The 19,225-nt window shown below is 35.3% G+C and overlaps 1 protein-coding gene across 3 annotated transcripts in view; it reads left to right on the top strand.

Annotated features, from left to right (window-relative positions):
• LOC128983622 (ADP-ribosylhydrolase ARH3-like) overlaps positions 1-19,225 on the top strand; it is a 79,528-nt gene that overhangs the window by 21,511 nt on the left and 38,792 nt on the right. For all 3 annotated transcript variants that reach the window (XM_054402983.1, XM_054402981.1, XM_054402982.1), the window contains exon 4: positions 5,802-6,078. In XM_054402983.1, coding sequence (XP_054258958.1) covers positions 5,802-6,078 — 277 coding nt within the window. The remainder of the gene's footprint in view (positions 1-5,801; positions 6,079-19,225) is intronic.

The following is a 19,225-nucleotide window of genomic DNA, read 5'->3' as shown; positions in this document are numbered from 1 at the left end:
TTGAGGCTCCTAATCTTAAGAGAAGGTTTATCCAAAAACTTATTTTTCGGGAAAGTTTCACATCAAGACCTTTCATTCAAGTATGTGGTTGATAGGTGTGCAGCCCACGGTTTTCTCAAAAGTTCAAAACCTTCCTATCTATTCTATATATTAAAAATCTTTGTACAACTAAATCTAGAGTTCTACTGATGGTTCGATTTTATTAATTAATGGGTCGTTGGAAATCTTTAGTCGTGTAGATTTGCAAATAATTATGAAAGTTGGTTTTTGTCATGATTTATGGTGAAAAATTAAAAAAAAAACATGTTTTCCATAAGAAATGCATTGAAAACGGTGTTTTTCACACTTTTTATTTGTGTGCGACTTTTGGCTGCCTTTTTTGAGTATTTCCAAGTAATGTATGGTATCAATTTGTAGGAAATTTTATTTTCTTTCAGAATATCACCATCCACTTTGGTCGATTTCCTCACCATTTAAAAGTTATCTGCAAAAAAGCTAAGCAACCTCCGAAATTATAGTAATGAGAAAATACTGAGTTAGGGATAATTTTGTTAAACTTTGTACAACTAAATCTAGACTTCTACTAGACCGATTTTGTTAATTAATGGGTCAATGGAAAGCCTAATTTATGTAGATTTGCAAATAATTATGAAAGTGTGATTTTATTAAATATTTGTGGTAAAAAAATTAAAATAACAAAAATACATTAAACACTGCTTTTTTTCAAGTTTCTGTTTTCAAGTTTCTATTTGTAGCCAGCTTTTGTCTGCCTTTATTTAGTATTTTCAAGAAATGCATAGTAGTTATTTGTAGTAAATTGTATTCTCTTTCAGAATACCACATTCACTTTGGTCGATTTCCCCTCCATTTAAAAGTTATTGGCAATAATCTAAGTGATCTCCAAATTTATAGTGGTGAGAAAATACTGAATTACATATATTTTTGTTAAACTTTGTAAAACTAAATCTAGACTTCTACCGGACTGATTTTGTTATTTAATAGGTCGTTGGAAAGCCTAATTCGTGTAGATTTGCAAATAATTATGAAAGTTTGATTTTATTACATGTTTTAGGTACCTAAAACAATAAAAATAAACAATATTACATTTAAAATGCCTTTTTTTCCAAGTTTATATTTGTAGCCAACTTAAGGCTGCCTTTATTGAGTATTTTCAAGAAATACTTAATAGTAATTTGTAGGGAATTTTATCCTCTATCAGAATATCACCTTACACTTTGGTGATTTCCTCACCATTTCAAAGTTATTTGCAACAACGTTAAGGAACCTCCCTATTTGTAGTGGTGGGAAATACTGAATAAAAGTTGTTGTTGTTAACCCTCCGAGCGTCCATCGTCGAAAAATCGACGCGCTACACACTTTGTGTAGTGTCACGCGTCGATTTTTCGACGCACGAACATCGTTTACGGCTAAGGCTCTATGACTGACTGAATCGGATTGAACTGGATCGAGTTAGGTATCGTTCTTTCCGTTATATTCTAAGCTTTCTCCAGAGGTCTGTCTCAGCGCTGTATGTTCTCCGAGCCGATCGTAATTGTAGCAGACAGCTGACGTGCGTATTCGTAAACAGCTTGGTTATCCTCGGACCGATGACTGATGTGTTTTGAATGAAATGAAATGAAATGAAAAATCCTTTATTTTTTCAGGCAATGTTAGGGCCACATGGCCCTTTCTTACACTTAACCTGACATTAAAAATATAACATAAATAATGTGACATAGGGATAACTTAATCTAATTAAACATAAAATATTTAACAATTCAAGTACCTACATATCTAAAAAAAAACATAAAAATTTAACAAATAGAAAAACACATTCACACACTCTCGCATACACGCATCAGCAAACGCGCAAGGTAACAGTAGCCCTAGGACACTAGCCCTAGGTGTTTTGTTACGTTTATCATTGTTTTAGTGTTAAAAATCAAAAGTAGTGATATACGTGGTGCATTATAAGAAGATTTAAGTGATTTTGAAGGGCTGGTTGATGATCCTGAAGAAGTAGGTAGTGATATTGATGTAAATTATCAGCCAGATTCCTAGCTATGGTTAGGCTATGCATTCTTAGCTAAACGCTATGTACTGAAATCCGTTTTTCACTCATAACTTATTTATTTGATAACTTACCTCACTATATGATTATATATTTGTAATCCTCATTAAATTTAGAACAAAGTGGCTATTTTCAAATATTTATAGGCCTATAATTTATACAATTTCATTGAGCGCAAACTTATTATTTTTCAATTTTTCCAAAAAAGTTTTTTTTTACCTAAAAAATTTGTTTGAAACAAATATTCCTTATGTTTTATGTATGATATTGAAGCCCATGATTTTCCAAACAAAATGGTATATAGAACATTAGAATTAACATTGTTTTAAGCTTCTCAGATCCGTTTTAATAAAACCTTGCAAATGCGCCAAAAATAGGTGGACATTAAGGCCTAAACTATGGACACTTGGAGGGTTAAACTTTGTACAATTAAATCTACAGGTCTACTGAACCAATTTTAATAATTAATAGGTCATTGGAAAGTGTAATTAGTGTAGATTTGCTAATAATTATGAAAATTTGATTTGTTAAAAGAATTACCAGGTGAAACCCGTCAAAGTCAACAGTTACTGTTGAGGTCCAAGATCAAAGGACCAATCAGAGATCAATCATTATTCTTTATGATTGTTGGTTGAGGGCAAGATCGTTGACTATAAATCGATGATAAATAACTAAATTTTTTAACAATTTGGGTTGTTCGTGATTTAGCAGTGTGCTTTAGGTACGTCTGATCTTAATAATCAATAATTCAAATGGAAGCTGGTATTTCACTGAAGGTTCTTAGGTCAAAAGAACCTGCTTTTGGATAATATTTTGGAGAACGGCAAATATGTTAGCGTAATTAGAATTGAGTAAATATATCTAAAACTAAATTCCATATCCAAGATGTAATCAAATTTATGTTTTCTGATTGAGCGATACAGTATCTTGAACTTAACTGATTGAAACTATCAATATCTCAAATGAAAACCTTTATTTCTAGAAGTATTTTAAGACCAAGGCATATAAAATAACTTAAATAAAAATAGAATTAAGTATAATTGATTGCAGATAAGTACTAAAACGATTATAATTATTCTTAATTCATGATTCTGCAGTTTGCTTTAGGTAGTCCGATCTTTATAATCAATAGCTCAAACGAAAGCTGGTATTTCACTAAAGGTTTTCAGAAAAAAACATTTAGAGTTAACTTATGTAATTAGAACTGCTGAAATACATCTTTAATTGAAGTAAAAAAAATTAAATTTATATTATTTGTCGAGTAATACATTAGATAAATTGATGATGATACTTGATGACAAATATGTGCTTGCATAGCTTTATTTTAAGACCAAAATTATGAAAATCGGTCGGGTAGAAGAGCCAAACGAACTCGAAAAAAACAAATTTAACTCCCATAAGGAATGTACAGGGAGGCAGTTTGTGCATAACTCGAAATATACGTTAACATACTTGATGGCAAATCTGTGGTGCGTCCATACCTTTAGTTTAAGGCCAAAATTATGAAAATCGGTCGGGTAGAAGAGCTAACCCGACTCGGAAAAGAAAAACCAATAAATTTTATAGATGGTAATAATTGGTTTACCATTATGCATAATCTAACCATACAAAACATGTGTTAATAATTAATTGAACAGCTTATTCGTATATTGTTATTCAATTGATTTTTTTATTGAATGTTGTTGCTAACAATTTGCATTTGTGTTTAAAGTGTGTTCCTTATGTTAAGTGTGTGATTCTAATGTTATGTGCTTAATCTGTACCATTAATATTAGTGAGTAAAGTGGAGTATGGATTTCATAACCATTATCTATATATAAAGCCAAAAGGACCCATGAACTTTTGAGAAAACTACAAGTCACACCCCCATTAACCATCTATATATAAAGCCAAAAGGACCCATGAACTTTTGAGAAAACTACAAGTCACACCCTCATAAACCATATACTTAAAATGTTTGTCATGACGAGAAACCTTGCGCAAAATTATCCATTATTTCATAAATTGCCCTTTAAGGTTGTAATTCCTTTATAAAGGGAACTTTTCATATACCTAATGTTAAAAATACCTCAGCTGTACTCAGGGGCGGCGGAAGCAAATTTTTGTTAGGGGGTCAGAAACCTATGGTGGAGGTCCACATCTGGGGGGTCTGGGGGGTATGGAATACCCCCCAGGTTGGCAAGGGGGGTCGGGGGGTCCTCCCCCGGGAAAATTTTGAAAAATAAAAGCCTTAAAAACGTTTTTTTAGGCTACCTGAAGAACATTTTTCTTTAAGCAGTAACAAAGAAAATTTACAATTTAACAAAGACGCTTATCTGTTCATTGTAAAAACATTATAATAAATAATACACATACATCTCAAACAAACATAAAATGAAGTACTGGTGCCCAGATTTTACTAAAGATGTCAGCAATGAGTTGCTGCAGACGACAGAGAAGAGTAAACAAGCTCTAGGCCCTAGGGATTTATGTGTTTGCGTAATTTCGGCAGGCTCTGCCCCTCCCCCTCAAAACTGAATTAATAATAAGTTAAATTAAAATTGGCTGCTTGATTATAGTTAATCACAAAAGTAAGAAGGTAGGGTATAACCAAGTAAGTGTGTCCACTGGGGATAAATAATGGTTTACACAAAAAACATTACAAACATTGTATTGGCACAACATAAAATTACTAAGAATAGATATTATCTCAAGATATTAGCCTATTACAAATTTACTAGATTTTTAAACTTCTGCTGATGAAACTTCAGTAGGCCCTAACTTGAACTTCAGTCTTTGAAATTCCCGAAAACTGCACAGCAACTTTCAACTCTATTGAGAAACATTCTTGCAATGTGCTTATCATCAATAGATTTAGCAATGTCCCTATGGACGGATAAGATGGCAAGATGGTTCAATCTCTTCTGCGTCATCGTGGAACGTTTGTCTTTGTACTTATCTTCAGTAACTGTTATTAGGCCTACTTATACTTTTCTTCTTGGGCCGAAAAAATAAACGTATACAGTACGGAATGCTTTATATCTTTAAATTTTTTATATGAACCCCTGACCCTTGACCCCCCTGACCCTTCCTAAAATTTCAGGGGGGTCAACTGACCCCCCTGACCCCCTGGTTCCGCCGCCACTGGCTGTACTTATCTGTTTGTTATTCTTTCAATTTATTACCTTATTAAAATCAGGTGTGATTATTTGTTTCTTTTACTTTATTTTGTGTATTTTAGGTTAACTTAACCAATCAATAGTTTTATTAATACTTACTTATGATGTCAAACGGGGTGAAGCCCGTGGGTAATAGCATAGACAAAAAGAATTAAATATAGACCGTCAGCTGTGCTGCGGTTACCATAGCTTCTGGCGCACACCGCTTGGAGCGCCATGTATTTACGGCGTACGCGCTACGTAAACTACAGCGGTGTGCGCCGGAACTTATGGTAACCATGGTAACGGCAGCACGGCTGACAGTCTATATTTAATTCTTTTTGTCTATGGTAATAGCTAGTTTTACTAGAGACCGTTGTATTTAACCACAACGGGCTCTGTTGCTAGTCTTTATATATAAATGATTCTGGCTAAAGAATCAGCTGACCTTAATAAATAAAGATGCTGTATTATTCATTTAACACTCCTCAATCATTCATCATTGCCTCAAACTACATACTCTGTGTTGTGCCAGTGTTGTAGTATCTAACTATACATTCTTTATCCTAAGGAAAAGCTACATCTTTGATTAGGTTTGTTGCAGAGTATTTTAAACAACCAAAACGTGGTTATGGCCAGAATGTGGTGGAAGTATTTTATAAATTGAAAAATGAGAAGTATGAAGATATTTGGCGTCCAGCAAACCAACAGTTTAACGGTTCCGGGTCTTATGGCAATGGAGGTGCCATGAGGGTGGCCCCTGTAGCTTTGTTCTTTCGAGACAATTATGACAAGATGATAGAGGCAGCCAGACAAGTGACTCAGCTCACCCATTCAAACCGGCTTGGTGTCAACGGTGCACTTTTGCAGGTAAGAAAACAATAACCTTCTGATAATACTGAAGAGACACTGAACACACAATATTTCATCCCCTGGTGGAGCTGTGTGTTCTATGGCCTACCTACAACAATAACCTTCTGATAATACTGAAGGGACACTGAACACACAATATTTCATCCCCTGGTGGAGCTGTGTGTTCTATGGCCTACCTACAACAATAACCTTCTGATAATACTGAAGAGACACTGAACACACAATATTTCATCCCCTGGTGGAGCTGTGTGATCTATGGCCTACCTACAACAATAACCTTCTGATAATACTGAAGAGACACTGAACACACAATATTTCATCCCCTGGTGGAGCTGTGTGTTCTATGGCCTACCAACAACAATAACCTTCTGATAATACTGAAGAGATACTGAACACACAATATTTCATCCCCTGGGGGAGCTGTGTGTTCTATGGCCTACCTACAACAATAACCTTCTGATAATACTGAAGAGACACTGAACACACAATATTTCATCCCCTGGGGGAGCTGTGTGTTCTATGGCCTACCAACAACAATAACCTTCTGATAATACTGAAGAGACACTGAACACACAATATTCCATCCCCTGGGGGAGCTGGGGGAGCATTGCCCGTTCTACGCATGGGGATCTTATAGTAGTCAGTTGAAACCTTCTTATATTAAGAACAACAGTTGGTTTGCATATTTTCAGAAATACTGGCAAACCTATTATATATTAACCTTCGCAAAAACAGTATCTGACAGTTTCAAGCCAAAACAAATGCTTCGCAATTAAATGTCACCCGGATCGTGTTGGTCCATATGTTAAATCCAATGATTAAACTAAAAAAAGCTTTATAGGCCTAGATCTATGAGGCATAGCCCTAAAGTAGGCCTAATAGTTGAAAGTTACTTCCCACAATGGTTAAAAGTATTTAAAGTACTACCTCAACCTCACCATTTAACACTTTATTCGGGTTGACATTTTCATGATCAAAGGTGCTCTTGTCCTTTTCGTGACTCTGAGACAGGGCCGTCGCGTGGCTTTTTGGCGCCCGGGGCGGGATGTTGCCAGGCGCCCCCCCCCCCCTCCCCCCCAACACACAATGAGTGATGATGTCGCTATCTTTGTTTTAATCCCCAAAAACAGACACCTAAAGGGACTGAATCACCTTATAAAAATACTAGAGTCAGGAATCTGGGATTGATTATTAGGGATAAATTACTTAAATTTTGTATGCAAATCTTTTTTAATTGATGATAACCAAATCCCTATTAATGTAAGAAAATGTTAAAATGTATAAAAAGTTCTATACTGTATATGTTATTAATTAATACAGAGCAAATTGAAATTAATTCAATGTATGCAAAACCTCAAACCAAACCTAATGTGTATAGAATTTTATTCAGAATAAAAGAAAACCACGTTATCACATTTAGATATGAGATCCTAAACATTAAATGTAAACTAGAGAACCTGTTACACGAAATCGTGCCAATTCAGACAAAGGAGAAGAAGGATTTTTATTGATTTTTTTTTATTTGGCGTTATCTCGTTTCTTGGTTTTGTTGCTAAAGCTGGTGATGTATAAAGGCCTAATTGAGTTCGCAGTTTTGCAGTTTCTTTTGTGAAAGTCAGTAAAGATTCTTTTTTGATTAATTGATGATAACCTAAATAATAAGCCAACCCCGTGTAACTGCTGTACTGTCAGTTCACTTTAAAATTCACTGAACCCTAATAATGTGTTTTGCAGTGAATTTCAAAGATTTTTTGATAGATGGGAAATCTACGTGCCGCACCCTATCCAACGATACCTCAAACTTGGTAAACCGATGCATAGCAGCTTCAAAATAATTATGACAAAAATATGTCTAGCGTATTAAATATATAGATAACTCGTCAAACTAAGCTGGCAGCTCAGCTGAGACTGCCGTAGGAGAAAGGAGTGATTGGGGTAGGGGTGGTTCCCAAGGTCAACCGTCGGCTGGTCGGGTGACATAAAAATAGAATACGGCAGCTACGTGTACAGAGCAACACCGCGAACCGCGGCATTGCAATATTAAGATAGCCTAATTAAGACATTGCAATACAAAGATAATTAAGTTGGCACAGGGCCTTCAACTCAACAGTGGAGTTGATTGTTTAGGCTATTATTACTAAATTTAATTCAATACTATATTGGATATTTAATTTGAAAAACATTGCTAATTATAAAGTGATTGGTATCAAATAATATTTATTTGTTCAATAAAGGCATACAACGTAATATTCAACATTCAGTTACACACACAAATAATAGAACTAGTATTCGTGGTTATACATAACTTTCCAAAATATGTTATGTGCATCTAACTTTTTTAAATTTTGTTGCATTACTTTTGCCGCGGCGCCCCCCTGACCGCGGCGCCCAGGGCGGTCGCCCTGGTTGCCCCACCCACGCGACGGCCCTGCTCTGAGAAATAAGTACATTAATGCGTTACCAACAGACATACACACATAAAAATACAGAACTTAATTAGGGAATTTGCTACGTTTTAAGCATAACAAAGTACATATAAAATTAGTATTTGAAATCTTTGTCAATGTCATCAAATTTTATCATAACAATTTATATTTGCTTGGACCGAAGATGACCCGAAATGCTGTCGAAATGACGGCTTACTATATGAAATGAAGTACTATAGACGATTTAGATTGGTAATTTATAATAACATTACCAAAATAGGCCACGAACTATTGATACATAAACAACGTAAATCGTAAACAATTCATGATGTTTTGCTGAACAAAAATTGAATACGGCTGCAATACGACTGTATAAATAAGGTGCAACACCAACGATAGCTAATTTGTAAATTACAGTGATGTGTATTGGTACGTAAAAATGATTCTTGCTGCTAACAACGGTTCTAAGGAAAAGAACCAGTACCAAAAACCAACGTTTACAGTTAAGAATTACTGTATGGTCCAGCAATTGCATCACACGGTGAGTAGGAACAAAAAGTGACACATTGGAAAAGAGAGTTTAGCATCATCCATAAACCGTAAACCTCTGTTACAATCACCTACTGCAGTGTGATTATTTACTTTACACTTTACACAACCACCATTGAAGCGCCGTCAATGAGTGGAAACTTTTTTTGTAAGCTATTGGTGACGATCATTAATAAATTTAAGTTTCCCAGCCCTATACAACACTGATTCAAGGTCTTCTTTCTGGTTATCAAAACTCAAGAACAATTTTATACACAAAGAATTTCTGGTTCCTGACCGGGATGATGCCTAGTTATTTAATTTCATTTACGGTTACACTATATTATTCCACTTGCGATTAATTAAATCCGTTGTGTAAGAAAAACGTTTTTAATCTCACTTGGTTGGGATTTGCCTTCAAAACGTGATCGGAAATGGTTGCGGTATTTGTAAACAACATTTTTTGTAAACATATCAGTGACAGCTAGAAAAAATAATCTTGATCCGAACAGCTGTTCGTTATTTCATAGATGGTTATGTGATAAAAACTTGGACGGATACTTGACAAAAATCGCACAAAACTGCATTTTTGAACGTCCGTAATTTTATTCACAAAGTAGTGAGGCATAGTATAAAATGCATTGTCATACAAATATTGCCTGACCTTCTTCAAAAAGCAATTGTTAAAGTCTGTGTCTTTTTCTAATAATAAGAATTGATTAATTACCCTACGGGTCATATAACCAGGAGATTTTTCAAATCTTCCTGTTGAGTGCGAGGGATATATTATGAAACTACGTCTTGTGTTATACGCATTTGTGTGATTTTCAAAAAGCTATTTTGCATGAAGTATTTACATAATTCATAAATATAAAGACAAGGTAAAGTTAATAATTTTGATTCTTGAAATATTTGTTGACAGTGCTCATCAACCGGAATATGATGCAAAATTCTAATGGCCCTTCTGAATTCGGAATATTCTATTAACATTTTCACACAAAGTAATACCATAGATGAAGTAATATAATGAGATAGGCAGCCGCGTGTATAAAACCGTGGGAGTTTTTAGTTGGGCCTGCACGATGTATTGCGCGGGCCGTCCGCGGCTCGCAGCACTGTCGTGGGTTAAACGCAGTACGTTGTCTCAAACTGCACTGCGTTACCGACACGCTAACTTATAACCAACCACACTTGCTATTGAATAATGAAAGTATATACCGTACTTTAATATGACGTATTATATTACTACAATAACGGGGCCGATAAGTGCTCGGTTATGGTTAATTATTGGACTTAATAGTTAAACAATATCACAAAGAGACACAATTTATCGATTACGAAAAATGGTTTTATTACAAACAATAAACATTTAATCGCTTAAATAATGACAACCATCTAATTTAAAAGTGTGCAATAAAACATAATTATCAAAAATTAATATGACCTTACTTTAACATAGTTATTTACATTTACATAATTACTTAGGTACATCATAGTTATTTACACAAATATTTTCGTTCGCCAAGAAATCGTCCAGTTATATCTTAACTAAAGAAGTAAAGGTAAAAAGCATTAACATTTACAAGTGAAATTTCCAATATTATAAAGTAATAGAATTTTAGTTTATATCATATGAAATACAATTTTACGCCTCCTGATCACGAAAATAACAACTTTTTCATCATGTTAATTACGCCAATCTCAAAAGAATTATATTTATAGTTTGGACACACTAAAATTTAGTTATTGATACCAATTTTAAAGACAATTAAAGACAACAAGAATAAATGAAATGTATATGCATTCCGTAAAACCTAACTAAACGTAAACAAAGCAATAAGTAACACATTCAAACACACTCCAATCAAACTAAGCTACTGAACAAAAATAACTTTTTAATATTATAGACAATAACAACAAACCTGCGACAATGCCATAGATAACACTACAAAGATATGCAACAAATCGGAAGTATAAAAACAATTAAATGTACTTACTGTGACAACTAGATTGGGCAAAAAAATTATTTAAATTTATAAATCAGATTCAATAGCGAACACATTCAAGGATACAATTCGACAACAAGACATCTATGAAATACAATTTTGCAGAACATCTCTTAAATATAGAAAAATTACTAATTTTGAAGAATATTACATAATCTTGGAAATAGAGAAAGTTTGAATGTGAAAGAAGAAATTAATATTAATACCATTAACAACAACCCGGGAATTTTAAACACATTGATACAAAAAATAAATATTTTAACACTTAAAACAATAGCAAACACAACTAAGGAAAGATGAAAAACAAATAAAATAATATATAAATAATATCAATCAAGAATAAACTATTTTACAAGTTGAAAATTTTGCTATAATACTTTATTATTTATTTACATATTTTAATTTGACTATTGACTCTTGTAGGCCTATACATAACCGTTAAAATGAGTATTGTTGCATTTTCAATGTTTTTATGTGTTTGCTACAGCAATTACATGTGCTGAACTTGTTTTAGCTTATCTTGGTACGATGAACACATCGGGCGTCTTGACTTGGGTATTCGAAGGTCTTTTGAAACCCACAAAACAGTTTTCATTAGTTTTAACCGTACCAAGAAACTTAAAACAAACTGACGATGGATAAGACACGGGTTATCACGGTCCAACAAAAGCCATCCTCCCTCAATTTCTTTAGAGGCTAAATCAATTAGTCCACTCTTAACATCACACTTAAACATCATTTTTGGGAAATGTTTCTGGAACGACAAGAGTATGTCCCGAGTAAAATTAACCATGTCCTGGGAAGGCGCAATTAAGCTTGATATCCCTTCTTTGGTGCCGTAAGACTTGTAAAGTATCAACAATTGGTTCGGCTCTGACAACACTGAGTTCACTGTCAAGTCAACCTTACACGTGGCGCAATGGTACTTGTCCAGCACGACCTTGGCGACGTATCCCGCAACGTATCTGTAATATACAGAAGTATACCTGAATGAATTATATAGATAAGCATTATTCTATTACAAATAATCAACAGGCATTGGCCAAGCATAAAATTAACCTAACCAATACATATAATGCAAATTAATTAGTAAAAAACAACAAATACTTGTTGGTTTCAATTTCACAATATGATGCGTATTTTAGCATAGCGTTTTTGCACTACCCAACGTCAATGATAAAAGAAAATATTAATAATATTATCTGCAGCTGCCTTTGGGCTAAAACCCCCTAAAATTTTTAGTGCCGTAATAAAAAAGTGTGATTAAAAATAATTAACAAAAATAGAGTGCATATATACCTCTCTTCATTTATGTTTTAGAATTTTATTAGAAAAAAATTCGAATTTGATTCACTAGGACAATTAAGTTGACATACATAACATATGCATTTTAAACCTTACTCTAACTCAAGACAAGGAGTTCAAAGCTTAAAATTTATACCAATATTGTAAAACTAAAACATGTAAGCAGTGCAATTTATCGTTTCCACAAAACTCTATTAATTAAGCATAGTTCTTTTAAGCTTGACTTAAAAAAAAATTGTTCAAAGGCTAGATTCATGGTTAGAATCTTAGGTATTCTCAAATCAATGACAACATTTTTGAATAAATAAATCTACCACACAGTTGTACGTATACGTATTAACTATTGAGTTTGTTTAAACCAGCTGTGTGGAATGTGGAAAACAATGGATTTGACGGTTCTGCTTCTTAACATTTTAAAGACAATTTGCCTACGTTACAAACATTGCGAGTTTTCTTTTTGTTGCCGTGGAGACCAATCAGTAATATTTTAAAACTATCACCTCATAAAACCTTTGAAAGCCACCGGGGCGGAGCCCTATGTCAATATCAAAACACGAATAGCTCTAAACAAATCTTTGGAGCTCTAAGAAAACATTCGTATTTCAAAACATACACATCGGTGTATTGTCGTTGTCGTAGTCTTAAGAAAACATTTAAGACTAATTGGTTCAGAGACATACTGCCGGACAGTACCACAGACACCCCTTCTTCTTTATAATACAGGGTGTCTCAGACCACCCGGCCGGCTTGTATAGCTCCAATATGAAAGCAAATGGAAACCTAATTGCAACTGGAACCCCCTATTTTGACCCCAAGGAATTCAGCTAAATTATTTTCAACCCCAAAAAAGCACCCCAAAAGGGCAGATTTTGGGGGGTGGGGGTGGTTTTTGGGAAATTTTCAAATGTAAAGGGGGGTCGTGTTATACCTCTTTTTAAAGGTCCTTTAGTCCTGAGTATTTTAGTGGAAAAAGATTTAAATTATCTTCATCCCTCTTTACAGGGTGTTCAAAAACGTAAAAAAAATAGACCTTTGAACTGCTTTTCACTGTAAAGAGGTGGAATTTCGTGGGGGGTTCAAATTTTGACAACACTTTAATTAATAAATGAGCTTTCAAAAAACTCTGGTTTTAACCCTTTTGCTATCTTTTTACTTATGTTACGCATTTTCAAACTTTTTGAAGTTTCAAAAGCTGTTATCTCAAAAATTTCAAATGGCAACATGGGTTTCATTACAAACCACATTGTAGCCCTTGAAATTTGCTATAATTTTTGTATTTAATGTTTTTTGGTATCTTCATTGGTTAAAGAGATATAACGAAATTAGTGTATTTTAATGTTTTATTAAATGGTATTCAAAGTGTTTGCTGTTGCAAATGTACACCTCTAGGTCTCAATTAAAACAAATCTTGTCTAAAAAAATAAAATAGTACTCAGATTGTTGATCTTGGAAGATTGATAAAGGTAAGAACACCTTTATCAATATTCAAATTTTCTCAAATATTCTTAGTTATTTTACAATTCCATGGCTCTAATAGTGCTTTGAATGAATAATTTGTTTGAATCAGCAGCCTACATACCGATGGACTTCTACAAATGCTTAAATTGCCTTCCAATTTGTTCCATGCAAACCCCAACTCTGTTTATGCACGTAGTACTTCTTCTCCACTATTATGGTACTGTATTGCTATTTTACTACCGCAGGTGCATTCACCTCTCGTACAGATCCAGTAAGTTCCTTATAATTTGATTTATCTGATCAAACGTGACCAGTTTCACGCACACGCTCATTGATTTCATGATGATTTTTTTTTATTTACCAGTAGCATTTATAGACAGTATTCATTCAAAGCACTATTAGAATTTTGTAAATTGTAAAATAACTAAGAATATTTGCAGTTGAGTTTTTCCTTTATTAATCCTCCAAGTTTAACAATCTGGGTAGTATTTTAATTTTTTAACATAATTAGTTTTAATTGAGACCTAGACGTGTACATTTACAACAGCAAACACTTTGAATACCATTTAATAAAACATTAAAATACACTAATTTCGCTATATCTCTTTAACCAATGAAGATACCAAAAAACATTAAATACAAAAATTATAGCAAATTTCAAGGGCTACAATGTGGTTTGTAATGAAACCCATGTTGCCATTTGAAATTTTTGAGATAACAGCTTTTGAAACTTCAAAAAGTTTGAAAATGCGTAACATAAGTAAAAAGATAGCAAAAGGGTTAAAACCAGAGTTTTTTGAAAGCTCATTTATTAATTAAAGTGTTGTCAAAACTTGAACCCCCCACAAAATTCCGCCTCTTTACAGTGAAAAGTAGTTCAAAGGTCTATTTTTTGTACGTTTTTGAACACCCTGTAAATAGGGATGAAGATAATTTAAATCTTTTTCCACTAAAATACTCAGGACTAAAGGACCTTTAAAAAGAGGTATAACAAGACCCCCCTTTACATTTGAAAATTTCCCAAAAACCACCCCCACCCCCCAAAATCTGCCCTTTGGGGTGCTTTTTTGGGGTTGAAAATAATTTAGCTGAATTCCTTGGGGTCAAAATAGGGGGTTCCAGTTGCAATTAGGTTTCCATTTGCTTTCATATTGGAGCTATACAAGCCGGCCGGGTGGTCTGAGACACCCTGTATAATATAGATTTGTCATATTGTGAGTTTACTATCAACATATTTCGTAATTACTTTGATTATTAAGATCATAAGAAGCTAAGTAACTTTAAAACATATTGTACAATGACTTTCAGGTAACGTAAACGTAAATTATAATGATAGGTACGAAACTAAAGCTATGGTGAGTGTACTTACTCAATTGAACAAGTCTCCAGGGTAGGGACGGTCAGGCTTGTGACGGTAACTGCTGGGTCCGCGGAGACAACGATGACGTCCTCTTCGACATCCGAGCCGTCTGCGTCGTCGTGGTCCAAGGGCTGCCTCTGGTCCTCGCTGTCGGCGACATCACAGGGGTCATCAGGGTCGTCCTCCGTGTCAGTTGGGGGAGCAGCTTCAACTTCCACTGTAGCTTGCTCCAACAAAACTGGGACCAGTTCCTCGTCGTCCATCTCGCAATTGGTGGTTGATGGAGGCTTCATCAGCGACACTTGGATCCGGTGCCTCAGATTCTGTCGAAACTTTGTAGCTGACGGATTTCGGTCGAACCCCCCTCTTTGTCGGCACATCGAAAACTCGTTCTCAATTGCATCTTGGGAGAGACGATTTGTCATCAGAAACGTGATTCCCTCGGCATGCAAGATTTCCCAGAGCTTTAACACTGCATTTATTGTCTGCGCAAAGCCATGAAAACTTGGTGGTTTACTTAGTTTTCGGACTGTGCTCCCTCTGACTTTCTTAAACTTCTCTACTTGTAAGTTCTCGATCCATCTTAAAGCACTTAGAAGCTTTTCTTTTACCAACTGTCCTTGTTTGGTTGTTTCCGAAAGCGCACACCGAAGAGGAGTGTTGTCAAACAGTAGTTTGCTGTTCAAACAGTCAAAAATATCGTTGAAATTGCCAATAAATTCTGCTGTTTCCATGGCTTCCTTGGGGAGTTGATTTGTCTGTACAGCGGTTGTCATGGCGGCCTTCACCGAACGACTGAAAATTTGCGTCGCCAGTTTAACTTTCATTTTATCAAATGCATTTGGTGAAATGTGCTTTGATGTTAGCTTGACTAGTGCACGAGCAGTAGTTGACGCTGAATCTATCTCATAAAGCTCTTTAATGTGCTGCCACGAGGCCCTTCCATTTTCAAAAAGTATATTGTTTTTCATCAAATTATTCCTAATGGATTTAATTAGATGTGGAGGGTCATAAACAACAAAGATCTGTTTATTTTCATTTAAGAAAAAAGGCTTTTCTTTACTAACTCCCAGGAGATTTGCAGCTTTCACATTGTTGTTTCCCTGGTCACAAACAAGAGCACGTACATTTAATCCTGTTCTGCCCACCTCTCGAACCACGTCAACAATAATCTTTGACAGCAAACTACCTTCAGTTGGCGTTCCACTCAGGTAGTACGCAATGGGCATTTTCCATTTGTGGAATATGCCGCGTACCATAAACATTAGTACATGTGTTGCGACGCGTGGTGATCGCCCGTGGGGTCCTAGGTCTTCAAACCCCTCTACCAAATCACGCTTTTCATTAAACGTCAGGTGCTTTTTGATGACCATTTCGTCGTATATTAAAACCACTTGTTTTTCATTTTCGTTCATGGTCGTCGCTTTGAACTTCATTTTATCTATAAGATCTTGGGAAATTCCAGGCATAAGGTCGATGACATTAACCCAACTTGATATTGTACGACGACTTGGCAAAATAAATTGTTTGTCGGTTATCAAGTTGGTGTATAGTGCTGGTGATCTGTAGTGGAGTTCTACAGCAAGCTGCTTCTCCTTTTCTGACCATTGCGTACCCCTTGTATGCAACATTTGCATTTTCAGTAAAGTTTTAAAAGGTTCGCTTGATATATAACCACAAGCGGTAGAATAAGCCTTATGTTTTGTTATACGTTTTAGCTTTTGTCGCCGGGACTTTTCAGAAATTTGGTGAAGTTTACGTTTGCTTTTAAATAGTCTTTTTTTAAGTTTTATTTTCCTGGGCGTATCTGGAGATGCGTGACTTATCAACTTACTTCTTGTGACCGGGGTGTGAACGGCTGTGGGCGCTGATTCTGTCATCGAGCACAACTTCATTCTTTTGGCAAGGGATGTCGGTGGCGGAGGCAAGAACTGGGGTTGTTGAGACAGAGGCGATGATGACTGTGGTGGTGACGTAGGCAGGAACGGAGATTGTCCAGGCAGAGGTAGCTGTGGCGGAGGCTGTAACGCGAGTGATGATGGACCAGCCCCAACGAGCATCTGTCGTTGTCGGTCGATCCAAGACAACGGCGGTTGACTGTCGGGATCATCAGCTGTTGTTGAGGCTGAGGTTGTTCTGGGGACCGTTTGGTGTACTCCGAGGTCTGGATGCACTTCGGTATCTTGAATAAACAAAGTAGGCACTGCGTCTTTTCTCAATTTACTACTCTTAGACGGATTGTTGAAGCATAATGGCTCAAAATGTTTCTCGCAAACAATCCGAGACCCGAGAGCAGATAGGGGCAAATCTATTTGCTGGCTGTTAGCACAATTGATGACCCAACGATCACATACTTCCGGATTTCTTACAGGGAATTTAAAAAATCGCAATCCATCTCTTGGTTGAGATGACGTACATGATAAAAACGCACACTTTTTGCTTCCGCCTGACATATCTAAAAGCACATTGCAACTAGTTCACTAAAATCCTGTACAAAACTAATAACGATACGTATTAAAAAAAAAACTAACTAGGCACATGTATACTAATAAAAACTAATGTTTAACGAAACAACTGCGACTACATAGAGGCTAACTGAATTGAACCTCTTTAGTCCACGTCCGGCACAACACTAACACAAGAATCACAAAAAATGCCCTAGGAGTGGCCAAACTCGTGCAGAAGTGTGAATTGACTTGGTTGATTTACAACATGCCATATAGTTGTATCGGTGTGTCATCCCCATGGACGGTGGCGAGTCACGTACTCCAAACCACCCCGACCGAGGCGGGTTGGTGAAGTGAAGACTCGTCTCGCCTTTGATGCCGCCGGCCGTTTAACAACGGACGGAGGTTAACAAACCCCGTAAAAATTATAGATAAAAAAGTGAAATTGAGGATCTGTTTATGTGCGCATCCTGAGTACGGAATCAACGTTTAGTAAAATGACAATTCCACATTTATTTCTAGATAATTATAACCGATTTTGTCTTACTTTCACTCATTTATAACTTGTCACTCTGTACTTGTATGATACCACTACAGTATCATTGATATACCACTAACAGTGTCCCTTTAATTATAAACCACGTGCAAAAACATAATGTTGCTAGTTTTAAAACCCAGATATAGTGTCCGTAGTCACAATGTTACTTATGTTGAATTAGTTAAAATCTACCTGTTCAATGAAAAGGAATGTCTTGGCAGGTGGGTTGTGACATTCCTTAAGTAAAAAAAAATGCCTGTCCCAGATTTTTAGTCATATTTATTCATATCTTCAAAATAAAACATTTCTACTTTAACTCCAAACTCTTTACTCTTTTTGTGTTAAAATACGCACAGTTTTAACAATTTAAAATACCCCTACCAGAGCAAACCTGCTGACGAAGCGAAATTTAAATTTCCCTAATTGGATTCATACTACAAAATTTCCATAAACAAAACAAATTTATTTCCCAGTTTGAATAACATTAGATTTACGATTTAAGTGATTAGGTTTGCTGGTATGGGATGAGTAACAATTGTTTCTCTACAACATTTTTAGTACAGGATGAAATAAATAAGATTTTCAAAATGTTGGGCAAAATATTATATTTATAAACAAGTAAACTGCAACAGTTTACTTAATGGCATACGAATTTTAAATTTACAATTTTTGGAATTGAAACTCAATCTCATTGAGTTTCGCCCTAAACCTTCAACCCAAATTTCATGAAAATAAGGACAAAATTAATCGCGTTCACGTACAAACAAATGCATACAACAATTTGAATCAATAGTGTTTTTAGCCTCTATGGACATAGAAATGAAAATGTTAATTGGTCCCGGGCCTAAGTCTTGCCGTGCCACCTACGTTAATAGCTACAGTACTTCCTTATAGGGAAATTCGCTAGAAATCTAGATTCGGTTAGGTGGAAGTGAAAATAAAACGTATGGACATTCTGAATTTTTAACTAGAAAAGTAAACAAACAAAGGTAAACATTGTTGCGTCTCAACCAAGTAAATAATTAAATGCTAAATTATAACAGTAAATCAAATAAATGTTAAATACTGTAGTTAGT

This window comes from Macrosteles quadrilineatus, unplaced genomic scaffold (genome assembly GCF_028750875.1).
Source record: "Macrosteles quadrilineatus isolate MER2022 unplaced genomic scaffold, UCM_ALF_1.0 Scaffold_1__1_contigs__length_201487025, whole genome shotgun sequence".
NCBI classification, from domain to species: domain Eukaryota; kingdom Metazoa; phylum Arthropoda; class Insecta; order Hemiptera; family Cicadellidae; genus Macrosteles; species Macrosteles quadrilineatus.
The sequence above is the reverse complement of the archived record's forward strand: the minus strand, read 5'-3'. Positions and strand labels throughout refer to the sequence as shown.